This window comes from Capricornis sumatraensis, chromosome 5, assembly GCF_032405125.1.
Source record: "Capricornis sumatraensis isolate serow.1 chromosome 5, serow.2, whole genome shotgun sequence".
Lineage (NCBI taxonomy): Eukaryota > Metazoa > Chordata > Mammalia > Artiodactyla > Bovidae > Capricornis > Capricornis sumatraensis.
The window spans coordinates 49986142-50000663 of record NC_091073.1 but is presented as its reverse complement, the minus strand read 5'-3'; the positions used below and the strand labels follow the sequence as shown (position 1 = coordinate 50000663).

The 14522-nt window shown below is 39.3% G+C and overlaps 1 protein-coding gene across 2 annotated transcripts in view; it reads left to right on the top strand.

The window, feature by feature from the left end:
- RELN (reelin) overlaps nt 1–14522 on the top strand; it is a 536845-nt gene that overhangs the window by 64894 nt on the left and 457429 nt on the right. For both annotated transcript variants that reach the window (XM_068972809.1, XM_068972810.1), the window contains exon 2: nt 3922–4032. In XM_068972809.1, the coding sequence (XP_068828910.1) occupies nt 3922–4032 (111 nt within the window). The remainder of the gene's footprint in view (nt 1–3921; nt 4033–14522) is intronic.

Here is a 14522-nt window from a genome sequence, read left to right as displayed (position 1 = left end):
AACATGATTTACTGATGGACTGCATTCAGACTATGGGAGAAGGTGGTTCCAAAATTAACTTAGAGAGTTTTGGCCTAAGCAGCAGGAACAATGGCGTTGCCATCAGCAGAGTTGAGAAAGGCTGCAGGAGAAGCAGTTTTGGGGGGTGGGGTGGGTTTTCAGTTTTGGTCCTGTTGAAGTTGAGATGTCTCACAGACCTCTGAGTTGGAGTATTGAGTAGAAGTGTTAAGCAGTATGTGTGTGTGTGCATATGTATACAGAGAGGGAATATATAAAGAGGTTTGGACTGGAGATAGAAATTTGAGAGTAGTCAGCTTATGGATGGTATGCAAAGCCAAGAGTCTCTAAGAGTAGTGTTTTCCTTATGATTTTTTTTTTCTAAGTCATTTAATGTTTAGAAATGATGTCTTGCATATTTAGCAAGGAAGGGGGCAGCAGAGGATGAGATGGTTAGGAACCATCACTGACTCAATGGACATAAATTTGAGCAAATTCCAGGAGATAGTGGAGGAGAGGGGAGCCTGGCATGCTGCAATCTGTGAGGTCATAAGGAGTTGGACATGCCTTAACTGAACAAGAACAACTCACATATTTAAGCCCACCTATGCATGACGTTACCAAATAATAGATGTTTACATCACTACTAGAAGTAGAATAAAGTAGAGATAAAAGCTTAGTCAGTCTGAGTATAGCAAATTAATGATCCTAGAAATTAAGTACAGTTCTCTTAGTCATGGACTGTTTTCACTAGACCTGGCTGCTTCAGCACCCAAGAATCTAAGTAAAGAAAAGGACTGATCTGACGTAGGCTTCTTGTGTGGTGTGTGGAAAAATTAAGATCTGAGTTTGCTTCATCCTCAGGTCTAAAGAGGCACTGGGTGATGGTTAAGAGGGGAGGTCTGGCAAGGATTAACGATCTGGATGGATATCTAAGGGGCAGAATAGACTGTGGCCATACTCAGTAATCACATGAGTCACAGACCACCTAGACAGCTTCCTCGATGCATGTCTCTAAGGGACTGAAACTTCCCTAGATATATACAAGCTATCAATAAACTGAATTTATCAATTGTCACAGCAGGCATGGCAGGGCTTATGTTTTGCCGGGAGGAACATAGCTGTTTGAGGCCAGAAATGAATAATTGAGAGCAGTAGAAGAAAGATTGAGAGATGCCATGCATCATTCTTTTCTGTCTTAGCCACTTCTCTGAGAGTGTTTAGCTTCTGTTCTAAGTTAGCATGAACAGATGCTTGAAGAATATCTTTTGGAAAGGAAGATAAAGTAATAACAAGCTGGGGATGTTATTTATCTTGGGCCCACTTGCAGTCACAGTTCAGACTTGAGTGAACTGTGGTCGCAAATAAAGTAGTGGGTGGGAAGGGTACATGGAGGACCCTTGCAGGCAGCAGGACTCAGATGCGGGCAGTCCAGTGATTAGGCACACCCAGGGATCTAGTGAGGGAGATGCCAGGACGTCTGTACAGGAGCCCAGCTCTCAGGAAGGGAAGAGCAAAGCAGGGCTTTCAGGTCTACAAAAGGGCAGGGAAAAGTAACTCACTTTTATTGATTCATTACTATATGCATGATAGTGTGTTAGGGATCTGGATACATTGATAGGTAATAAACATTTGCCTTTACTTTTTACATAAACCTGATAGTATTATCATTCCTTTTTGTATATGGATATCTATGACTGTGAGCAAACTCTGGGAGATAGTGAAGGACAGGGAAGCCTGGTGCGCTGCAGTCCCTGGAGTTGCAAAGAGTCAGACATGACTTAGTGACTGAACAGCAACAGTCAATGACTCACTCCAGGAGCACACATGGGACAAGGTAGAGACAGGGTAAGACTCAAATTTAGTTTTGCCTCAATCTCCAAACCATAAGCCCTTACATTTTTCAGAATCTTGGGAATAGGAACCAGACTAAAGCATAAGGAAATGGAGAGAAATCCGCAGTGGCTATGCTTGTGCACTAACACCAGATAGGTGCCATCTTGCTGGACTGGAGTGGAGTGGGTGAGAGGCAGTAGGTAAAAGCAGGGTCCTGTGAATCCACACTGAGGCTCCACGGGCTGTGAAGGATGACCTGAGACAACAGCAGTTGAGTCCTGTGGTTAGTATAGGCAACTCAACAGGAAGTGACTTAATTCTAAAACTCCTAGATGGGAGGGGGACATTTAAGAACTTTTTATCTCACCAAACTGAAGGATGAAGGCATCAGTAGAACCAGCTGTGGGAATCTGGGGTAAGCAAAACAGATGGCTGACAACTAAGCTGTGATTCTATAAATGAGGAAATTTAGACTCTGAGAGGCAAAGTGGTTTTGCTGAAGAACAGGTAGCAGCATATGAGGGCCCAGGACTCAGATCTCATCCGTTATCTGGCCTAGGTTTTAACCAACATGCCATGGGGGATACCTCCTGGCTGCCTTTGGCCTTCTTCCTTTCTAGTCAACACTGATATTGACTCCTATAGCTTTCATCTTGCTTTTGAAATACTCCTAATGCATGTGAATAATGTGGGAAAGAGGTTACTGAACAAAAGTTTGGCCACAGCCAGTTTGCAACTGTGGGATCCAGTTGGGCAGGGGGGTGGGGGCAGAGAGGCAGAGAAAAAAATGGGAGAGAAGCCAGATAAACAGCATCAAATGATAGCATAGATGTTATCAGATGGTCCTGGGCAAGGTTCCTCATTGCTCCATGCCACAGATTCCTCACTTGTATCCTGGGAATAGTAACAGTACCCCCTCTACAGAGATGTTTTGATAATGAAATGAGATAATGCATATAAACTATTTATCTCAGTGCCCCGCTGAATGGTTTTCATGTGGTTTACATGCCAGCACTCAAATCTGACTAAAGAATGTGGCGACGATTTACTTCAACATCTAGTGCCATTTTGGGGGTAGTGTGTTGTCAGGCTCTTCTGTTGATATGTGTATTTTATGATATGGACGTTTCAAACCATTTTGCTCTATTCACTGGATTTCCTGGAGTTTAATTTAAACATTCTCATCATAGTTAATGTGACTCTGCTCATTCTCCTTACTGTCAGGAAGCATGATTTCAGTCTTACACTGTGTACTGCCACGATAATAATACCTTCTCTTGGCTGCTTCCTACAAATGACTTCATCTTGGTATAATAAAGGCAATGCAGGAGAAAAAATTATTTTCAAGGAGGAAATTATGACCAACTTTTAGGGTGGTGAGCAAGATATAATTATAAGAAGCCAAACCTAAGTAGGGTACAGATACAGTTAATTTAACCCTTTTTTCCTCAGGAACATCCTGATTTTCTGGTTATGAAACCATCTGGACTCCTCTTGTAGACTTTGTTCTAAAACTTGAGGCATGCAGTGGTCTTCTTTTCTTGTTCTCAAAAGGAAAAGGGCTGACTGTCTTCATGCAAATAAGCCTGCTTTTGTTAAAGACTTCATCTATGAAACACAGACTAACAATAAGAAGTGCAGCACAATTTACTGTTCTGCTTTCAGCTGATGTAAGATTGTTTCCCACAGTATGGAATATTTAAAAAAATAAGAGTGTTTCATCACAATGCCAAAACTCCAGCAGTGCCTGTGACTGCCGTCAGGGGTGGTGGTGAAGGTGGGAAACTGACTATTCAGTACCACATTATTTTCTGATGAGTTTGCACATCGCTAGGGAAAGTGTAAATGAATGCGGAAAGGTGGGGCTGATGCGCTAAATTTAGGACCAGTGATTACAGACATTGGAGTTCTGAGTTTCTTTTTGTTCCTATGTAATTTCTGATATTAAGGAAATACTAAGTAGGGATAGTATAAAAATAATTTGTTAATAATGAGTAGAGACTGTTTTGACAGTGTCTAACACTTCAGAAATGTATCTCATTATTCTGACTGTATTAATTGAGGTTTCTTTTTTCCTCTGTGTTTCAGTGACAATTTCGACAAGCACCTTCTTTGACGGCTTGCTGGTGACTGGACTGTACACGTCTACCAGTGTTCAGGCTTCACAGAGCATTGGAGGGTCTAATGCATTTGGGTTTGGTAAGCTATATTTTACACAGTTATAGGTCTTATTTTTGAAATATCTAAAAGTATTTGACATTTATTATTTCAGAGAAAATAATCTGAAGTGATTTTTGTATGTTTGCTTAAAGTTAAGTAAGTTGAAGTAAGTCATAAATATGCAATCAACCATGAGTTTGGTGTGATGGCCATTCTATTCCTCTCTCTGTGTACTGCTGCTATTATACTTGGTCCTGTGGGATTTGAGTGGATTCCTCTGTTCTGTCATTTAGGTTGATGGAATTGGAATTAATTCTGATGCCCATGCATTTATTCAGTAACCTGTTTTTATAAACAGTTCTTAAAATCTTGGAGTAGGTGAAAAGTGTCATATTGTTTGGCAAGTAAGCATCACACACAGTGAAAGATAGCAATAATTGTTGAAATCATTGCATTCTCTGAGTATTCATAAAATAATGTGATTTAATATTTAAAACACTTACATGGAGTCTTTGTCCTTAACCCAGAGACCTGGAAGTTTACTTAAGTGGAGGCAGAAGGCTATGTGATGGTCACTGATCACAGAAGGTTCTAGATTTGGAAATCTGTAGTTTACCCATGACTTGATTAACATGCCAATCTGGAATTCAGTAGACCCTTTACAGCATCAAAAATGCAAATTTACTGTATCAATTTATGTAAGACATGAAGTCTTTGATCCTACTCTGAGATTAGAAAACTGTATGAGATTTCCTCCATCAATGTGAGAAAGAATTTCTTTATTGAAGGGAGCCATGTGTTCAATGTTTTATTTTTCCTAGGGTATTTATTAAATAAGTAAATTTTACCTATTTTTGATATATGAAGGAGCATCCCTTCTATGGTGAGTCCCAGCAGAGCTCTGCCCAGATGCATTACTGCTTGATGTCAGAGTAATAATGTTGAGACTTCAGTGGTACCCTGCTGACCTAAGATGAGGTTCACAGCCTCAGGGTAAAAAAACCATTTAATCTAGGGTAAAGAAGTCATTTAATCATCTTGTTAAAATTATCTGACATTGAGAATTTGCCCTATTTTTAAACCCAGATAAGCTTTTATAATCTGTTGGTTACAACTTTTAGGGTCTAATCCTTCAGAAAAAATAAAATTCTCTTAAGTCTAAAAATTCCACTTTTTTATTCCCACCCTTACTGTGCTCTGTAGAAGTGAGAGGTCAGTTATAATCATATATATATATAATACGTGTACCTAAATATATGCTATACTATGTGTTATGTTATGTAGGATTTTCAAGTAGGGTCACCAGATTTAACAACTAAAAATGTACAGGATACTGGCTAAATTTAAATTTTAGGTAAAAAACAGTTTTAGGATAAATATGCTGTATTTGGGATAAGATGTCCTGGGTTCTGCCTTCCCCAGTTGAATCAGAACCTCTGAGAACAGGGCTTGGCTTTGGCTCCCAGGTGATTTTACTGTTTATCCAGGGTTGAGAACCACTGTACTGGATCAGTCCAGGGTCCACACCTTCAGCATCCCTGGGAACTTGTAACTAGAGAGTTCCTGGCCTTACTCCAGACTCAGTGAATTAGATACTGTGGGTGGTGAGACAGTGTTCAGTTTTCTAATAAGCGCTTGAGGTGATTTTGATACCTACTAAATTTTGAGAACCACTCATCTACATTAATTAAATGGGAGAGACATTATTTAAATGACCATATAAATATGTAATAGTAAATCTTATTAGGGGCTAGCTAGGAAATGTACTGAGTGCTGGGAAAGGGTGTGACAGAGAAATGAAATCTAAACTGGAGTAAAATGGCATATAGTTAGGAAAAGCTTTCCTGGGGAAGTCATACTGAGCTGAGATGTGAAGAATGAGAGGGAGTTAGCTCCCTCTGGAAGGTGGGGCACAGCACGCCTGAAGGAGAGAACAATAGATGCAAAGGCCTCAGGGTGGGAAGAGGCTGACTGTGTTCTAGGAATGAAAAGAAAACCTTGGAGTGACTGACCTGGAACCAAGAGGGAAAGAGATAAGGCTGGATAGGAGACCAGGGACAGAGCATTCAGGAGCAGAGAATGCTTTGAGGGTCTCAGCTGAGGAGTGACTTGAACAGACTTTCCTTTTAAAGGGATCACTCTGTTGTCAGCATGGAGAACAAACTGTCAGGTCCAGGAGTGGATGCAAAGAGACTGTTCAGTGGTTAAAGGTCTGATGTGACAGGGCAGGGAAAGAGTCCAGGTGCACACTGATATCAGCCAAGCCTGGACCAAAAGGAGCATATGTGGGGGATGTGGGTGGGGTGAGAGTGTGCACCATGCAGTCAGGCAGACCTGCTCACGGATCCAAACCCCAGCCTTCATTAGTCATGTGCCTCAGCCTCGTTGCTTACTAAGCTTAATTTCCTCATCTATGAAATGCTGATGACAATGGCACCTGCTTCATAAGGTGTTGAGCAGTTGGCAAGGATGAAAGGAGGTGATAAAGCCCTCACCACATAGAAAATATTTAGTAAAACTTGTTGTTCAGTCACTCAGTTGTGTCCAACTCTTTGCAACCCTATGGACTGCAGCATGCCAGGCTTCCCTGTCAGTTATAAATCTTGATACCTGAAGCGGCTGCTGTTCTCAGTCCAGGACTTTTATGTACTTCCTTTGGCTAGACCAGGGTGGGGTGGGGAAGAAGCATACACACAGAGAAACAGTTCTTACATGGAATTAATTTGAGGATTATAGCTCCAGATGATTTGAGAGAACTTTGCTGAATGAAGTAACCATCATTTGCCAAGATGGAGGCTTGAAATGAGAAGGGTCATTAAGTATCATTTATAAGTATATTGTAAACATATACTGAAAGAATATATACAATGCATGTATCATATGCCTCAGATTTTAGCTAGTAAGCCAAAGGAAAAACTAAGAATTGAAAATTGTTAGAAATGATTTAAAGACACCTTGGCCTTAAGATATTTTCCATGGTGACTTTGAAAGCTTGTAAAAAGGCAGTTTCTCTTGAATTAGAATGTATTTTGGTTTGGCTAAGTGGCACATAGTCTTCCTATGACCTCCAGCCCTAAGATATAGAGGCTGAAGAGACTTCTGAACTTGACGTCTATTGATGCTAGTTTGACCATAATCAAATGCTCAGGTCTCCCACTGGTCACTTGGTGTTTTTATAGGACATGATTTTTATGTGGATGGATAGGTAATTGAGATCTTTTTTTAAGTTCCAGTAATATCCAAATAATTTTTTTTGTGTTTATGTGATAGTGGTAAGTTACCTTAAAAACAAAATTTCATAAAATAACTTGAAAATTATTAAGCAGTTAATCTTTATAAATAATATAATAGAAAACAGAAGATTAAATGTCTTTTTAGATAAACAATCATTTTGGAAACAAAAGCACATTAAATTTTTGGTACTTAAGTGTGATATAGTGTTTATAATTTAAATAGAATGGAAAAGATTTGAGTAGGATACAGATAAAATAAAAGAACAGTCTTATAGAAGGTAAAATGTAACAGAATTGCTGCTTTTTTAATAGTTTTGTAGCTGTAGGAATCAGACTGAAATAATGTGGCAGTCTTTGATCTAGAACAAAAGAATTATTGAATACATAATCTATCATTAGGCTCTGACTTAAGGTGGCTCAGTCAGTAAAGAAACCACCTGCAGTGAGACGCAGGTTTGATCCCTAGGTTGGGAAGATCTCCTGGAGAAGGGAATGGCAACCCACTGCAGTATTCTTGCCTGGAGAATTCCATGGACAGTGACTAACACTTTTAACTGATGAAATTTTAAGCAGTTATGAGTTATTTGCATTTTTCCAATATATTGTGGAATTAGTGTGTGATAAGCTTAGCTGGTAAAGAACCGCCTGCCAATACATGACTGAGTGACTGAGCACATATGCACATAAGTGGGGAAAAAAGTCCAGAAGTACTTTTCTAGGCCCAGCTACATGTTTTACTTTGCCTTGCTTATCACAACTAGTTAAATGTGTGTGTATGCATGTGTGTGCTCAACTCTTTGTGTCCAACTCTTTGTGACCTCCATGGATTACAGCCCACCAGGCTCCTCTGTCCATGGGATTTTTCAGGCAGGGATGCTGGAGTGGGTTGTCATTTCCTTCTCCAGGGGATCTTCCTAATCCAGGGATCGAGCCTGCGTCTCCTGTATTAGCAGGTGGACTCTTAACCACTGAGCCACCTGAGAAGCCCTTTTTTCCGCTTATAGTTAATTTTAGTTGTACTGATTACACTAAAGTTATAGTCACTCTCTTTTGAATATAATATGTGTGTATGACCAGCCAAAATAAGGCCATAATTACTCTTAAGATATTGTTGTATAAATGTAATCCCTCTAGCATAACTACATATGCTTCTGTGTAAAACCAGACTTCTTTAAAATGTATGTCTCACTGACCAAAAATAGACAAATGCCTAATGGCCAGAAATGCATAAAAACAATAGCTACACAAAAGCTGACTGTATGCCAGTAACGCATGATTTGAAATACCTCATTTTGCTTGTCAATATAAGAAAACATGCTGCCCTAGGGAGGACTGATGTTTAATTATGGATATCTCTTTGTGTATCCCAGAAAAAAATGCTTCCCTCTTGTCTTTGGCACTGAATTCCAGCTCAATCATGTAAATCTTCAAGGCTCATTGTGGTTGCTCAATGAAAGGCTATTTGAATATCCTTTCATACAAAATTGTTCCTTGTCCAGACACTGAAATTCATTTTACTCAATACTTAGTATTCTGGCTCTAAAAGCATATTGCTTAGTTTTTGGTGTTCTGGCTTTCTAAAACCTGAGAATCAGGTTTGCAGTTCTGATGAGTGGCAGCCACACTTCAAATTGTTAGACCCTGCATAAATTAAACTTTTGTTAGACCCTGCATAAATTGCTTTGTAATTCCTAGATAATTTTGCTCAGCTAATACATCAGCCATCTTAGCGGTTTTTCACTTAAGCTTTTATAATTTCCTATGCTTTTAATTTATTTTTCAGTAAGACCCATTCTAGAATGACAAGATTTGATGAAATACAAGTTTGGGGAGAAAATGTAGTGCTCAGATCCAATATGTGTTCTTGGATTCAGTCAATCATATCATGTTCTAATAGAGATTAAGCAAGTACCATAAAAATTTAATATTTTCAGTATTATCTTTAAAGCATGGTATTAGAACTTTAGAACTTAATGATTTTATTCCCAGAGTGATATGGCACTCTAGATGAATAGGGATAGATCTACAAAACAAAGTAAATATTTTAAGACTTCAAGTGTTAGTAAATCTTATATTAGTCACCACTTAATAAAAATGTGTACTTTACCAGTAGATGTAGATCGTATCTTTCATTTCCAGAACACGAGTTTTTGTTACTGCTTTGTTTCATTGTCAGTAAGAATAAAAATATAAGGTCTATTTGAGCTAATTTTTGATTATCCTTCCCATCAAAACTAAGTAGAACTTTTTGCAAATTTGTAATTATCACCAAGACCTCTGCATCCCTGAACATTAGCTACAGTTCAGTTTTGGATCTCATATCTGTGTGAGTTTGAGACACACACGTGTTATGAATACATGCAAATATTTAGGCTGTAGTATCTGTAAAGAAGGGGCAGCCACTAACAACTTCATTAAGTAGTGTCATATATTGTGATATTTGTTTACTAGCTGCAGTCAAGTTTAACTACTCAGATGATCTTGTTAAATTTATTTTTTCTGTCCTTTACAGAGAAATATTTTGTAACATACTTAAGAAATTTTAAACACATTGAGGGACTGGAAGCATGACCTTTTTGGGGAATGATAAATGAGCTATAATATAATTGACAAGAAGACTTTGGTTTAATTAAACAAATTACTGTAGTCTTGGTGGCTCAGTCTGTAAAGAATCCACCTGCAATGCAGAGACATGGGTTTGATCCCTGGGTTGGGAAGATCTCCCGGAGAAGGAAATGGAGACCCACTCCAGTATTCTTGCCTCTGGGAAATCCCAGGGACAGAGGAGCCTTGTGGGTTATAATCCGTGGGGGTCACAAGAGCCGTATGTGACTTAACAACTAAACCACCACCACCACCACCACTGTAGTAAATGGTACAAGGAACATAGTTGACAAGAGATGAAGTTGTCATTCATCTTTCCTCTTTATGGGATATTAGCCTAAGTTTGTTCTTTATTTTTCCCATTAGGGTATGCTAGCATTACCTTCATTAAGAAATACTATTATATGATTCACATTTGACATATGACAAAGAATTTAGGGTTATTTCCCAATTCATAAATCACTATAGAAAATCACTTACAAGAGTAATGGGCATGATGAATATAACTGTTGAATTAATCAGTTGACAAATTGCTAGAGAAAATGTTGAGGAGCATGAGATTTGGGTCAAGGGGAAGAGTTAGTGGAGAAAAGCAGCTCAGTGCAGGGGTCATGATGTGACCTCTGGAGTTAGGCAGCTCTGGCTCCATGCCTGGCTTTGCTTCTTGCTGCCCTGGACCATGTCCTTTCCTCCCCTGAGCTTCAGTGTCTGCATTTGTAAAACGAGGTTGATAGGAAAGGCCAGTTTACAAAGTTGTTGGGTGTGTTAAGTGAGATTTTCCATTCAACTGCCATGTATTGTATATATGCTCAAAATAGGTATTTTTTAAAAAATAATCAGAAATTCTTTCTTTGAAATAGAAAACAGAATGAGAAGACAGTTCAAGTGGTAGAAGATTGAAAGAGGGAGGTTGACTTTAATTTGAAGTGGGAATGAACCCAGTTTCTTACCATAGAACTTAGATCTGAGATGTACCTTGGGTGGAGCCTGCCTCAGCTCCTGCCCTCATGTAGGAAGGGCAAGTGGTGGCTCTGAATGAGAGATTGTGTGTATGAAGACTAAAACCAGATGTTCTGACGTCATACCCAGTCTCAGATACTTTTTAAAAAATGTAATTCACATACTATAAATTTACCATTTGACATTTACTTTTCAATGATTTCTAGTATATTCACAAGGTTGTGCAACTAACACCTATATCTGATGGCAGAATATTTCATCAGCTGCAAGAGAAATCCTACCCCCATTAGCACTCACTCACCATTCTTTCCTCTCCTCTGTCCCTGACAGCCACTAATCTCCTTTCTGTCCCTCTGTTGTTGTTTGTTGTTATTCAGTTGCTAAATTGTGTCTGATTCTTTGTGAACCTGTGGATTGCAGCACGCCAGCGTTCCCTTTCCATCATGACCTCCCCGAGTATGCTCAAACTTGTGTCCATTGAGTCACTGATACCATCCAACCATTGCATCCTCTGTCACCCCGTTCTCCTCTTGCCCTCAGGCGTTCCCAGCATTAGAGTCTTTTCCAGTGAGTCAGCTCTTCGCATCAGGTGGCCAAAGGATTGGAGCTTCAGCTACAGCATTAGTCCTTCTAATGAATATTCAGAGTTGATTTCCTTTAGGATGGACTGGTTTGATCTCCTTGCTGTCCAAAGGACTCTCAAGAGTCTTCTCCAGCACCACAATTCAAAAGTATCAATTCTTCAGTGCTCAGCCTTCTGTCCCTGTAGACATGCCTATTTTAAATGTTTCAAGTATGATATATGGCTTTGTATCTGGCTTCTTTAACTTAGCTTGATATTTTCAAGGTTCATTTATGTTGTAGCATGTATCTTCATTCCTTTTTGTAAGTCATAATTCTATTGTATGGATATACTACATTTTTATAGTGATATACCACAATTGGTTGTTTGCAGATTCTTGAAAGGAGTTAGGGCTGTGCAAATTGGAAATGTTTAAGGAGGAAATAAGGCAAAAGACCACCAAATTCCTTAAGTAATTCATCAACAGCTGTAAAAGCTCTGAAGATACACATGCACTTAGCTTTCTCTATGGTTCAGACCTGAAAATGGTTGGAAATCAAGATGAATGACTCCTTTGCCTTTCTTCATGCCATTCTAGGGAGATAGGTTACTATGGCATTGTTTTTACCCTGTCACTTTGGCCTCAGATTAAACCATGGGGTACACAAGCCAAACTGTTGCTGCCGTTGTTGTTGTTTAGTTGCTAAGTTGTGTCTGACTGTTTGTGACTTCATAGACTACAGCATGCTAGGCTTTCCTGTCCTTCACTATCTCCTGGAATTTGCTGAAATTCATGTCTATTGAATCAGTGATGCTATCTCACCATCTCATCCTCTGCCACCCCCTTCTTTGTTCTCAATCTTTCCCGGCATCACAGTCTTTTCCAATGAATCGGCTTTTTGCATTAAGTGGCCAAAGTATTGGAGCTTCAGCTTCAGTATCAGTCCTTCCAGTGAATATTCAGGACTGATTTTCTTTAGGATTGACTGGTTTGATCTCCTTGCAATCTGAGGGATTCTCAATAGTCTTCTCCAGCACCACAATTTGAAAGCATCAGTTCTTCGGTGCTCAGTCTTCTTTATGGTCCAGCTCTCACATCTGTACATGACTACTGAAAAAAAAACATATCTTTGGCTATATGGACCTTTGTCAGCAAAGTGATGTCTCTACTTTTTAATGTGCTCTCTAGGTTTGTTGTAGCTTTCCTTCCAAGGAGCAAGTGTCTTTTAATTTCATGGTTGCAGTCACCATCTGCAGTGATTTTGGAGCCCAAGAAAATAAAATCAGTCATTGCTTCCCCACTTCTATTTGCCATGAAGTGATGGGATCAGATGCCATGATCTTAGTTTTTTTAATGTTGAGTTTCATGCCAGCTTTTCCATTCTCCTCTTTTACCGTCATCAAGAGGCTCTTTAGCTCCTTTTACTTTCTGCCATTTGCATGGTATCATCTGTGTATCTGAGGTTGATATTTCTCCTGGCAGTCTTGATTCCAGCTTGTACTTCATCCAGCCTGGCATTTCGCATAATGTACTTTGCATATAAGTTAAATAAGCAAGGTGACAATATACAGCCTTGTGGTGCTCCTTTCCCAATTTTAAAGCCAAGCTGAGTCAATCAAATTTACTAGTATAGGAATTTAGAATTAAGACTCATCAATCACAGTCCAGCTCTTCACGAGCTCAGTCAAGGCAGATATAAACTTTCGGGAGCTCTGAGCAGCTGTTTTCCATAGTGGCTCAGAGGAAGATCATGCAGAAATAGGAGACGGAGAGAGACGGAATGCTGCCTGAGGTGTCAGAGCTTTCCAAGCTCTTATTTTAGGCTTTCTTCCCATCAGGCTCAGATATTCTTGGGCTCTAACAAACAATTAAAAATAGCTAACATCTATTAAACACTAGCTGTGTGCCAGATGGGTTGCAGGTATTAACTCTTTTGATCTGAACAAAAATCCTACTATAGTTATTCTCATTGTGTTGATAGAGAAGCAAAGGTACAGAGACAGCAGGTAACCTGCCCAGGGTGACACATAAGGAGTTGCAAAGCCGTAATCTAAACCTGGCTCTGTAGCCACTCGTTAAACTCCACTTAACAGCCTGAGCCAGCTTTAATTGGTTTCTATTACAGCCAAAATAAACTTCACTTTGAAAAAGCCCTTCTCTGCTGAGCCCCATCTGTCCCTAATTCTTGTTTCTTCCCAGCCGCCTTCTATTCCTTTCCAGTCATCTACTCCCTCTACATTTACACATACATATCCATGCACCAATCATGGCAGCCCACACACTGTTCCAAAATCCTAGCTACTTTCGACCTTATTTATAGTGCTTGGAATTCCTTCTGGCTCTGTCCACTGGGCAGACATCCTGCCATTTTTTAAGGCCTCTGTCCTGACTCACCTCCTCTACTGAGCCCGTGTGACCCCTCCTCTCTGTTCCTCTGTGATCCCTGCCTTCATAGACCTCTTTGCTCCTTCCTGTCTCCACCCTCTGACCTTCACCAGATATCTCTAACAATCTGCTGAATTTACTTGTTTAAAAACTTTTGTATCTCTTTGAGGATGAGAGATGGTCTAGTCAGCCTCAATCTCATGGCACATAACCAGTGCTCAAAAAATATTTATTGAATGAATAACAAAAATCTTTGAATCTTTATAAGGTATTTTACTAGCATTGACATTAGTAAAATGCATGTATTAATATGTGCAGAAGTGGACAGGTATGGACAAGAGAGAGAAAGTATTATTGTCTTTAAGTTTGAGGATATTTCCAAATCTACATATGTATTTATATCTCTACACATCTGTACAAACACTTGAGACTGTAGGAACAGATGTATAGTTTATTGTCAGAGATCCTGGAAAATTTATTATCTTGCCCATCACTTTGTTCCTTTCTCTCCTGGAGGTAGCAGACACGAGTGCCTTCAGATAGGAGAGTGATTGATTAAGGGCCTTCTGTAGAATCAAGAGAGTAGAAACATTGTCAAGAGATTGTCCAGTTCATCTTCATATCATAGGGGCAAGTCAGTGTAATGATACATGTAATGATCATTGTAATGATACATGTATGTATCAATGTAATGGTACATGTAATGATACATGTAATGATCATACAATGTAATGATACAATGTATTTCTTATTTTATTCCTTAGATCTTTCAGAAAATAATGAC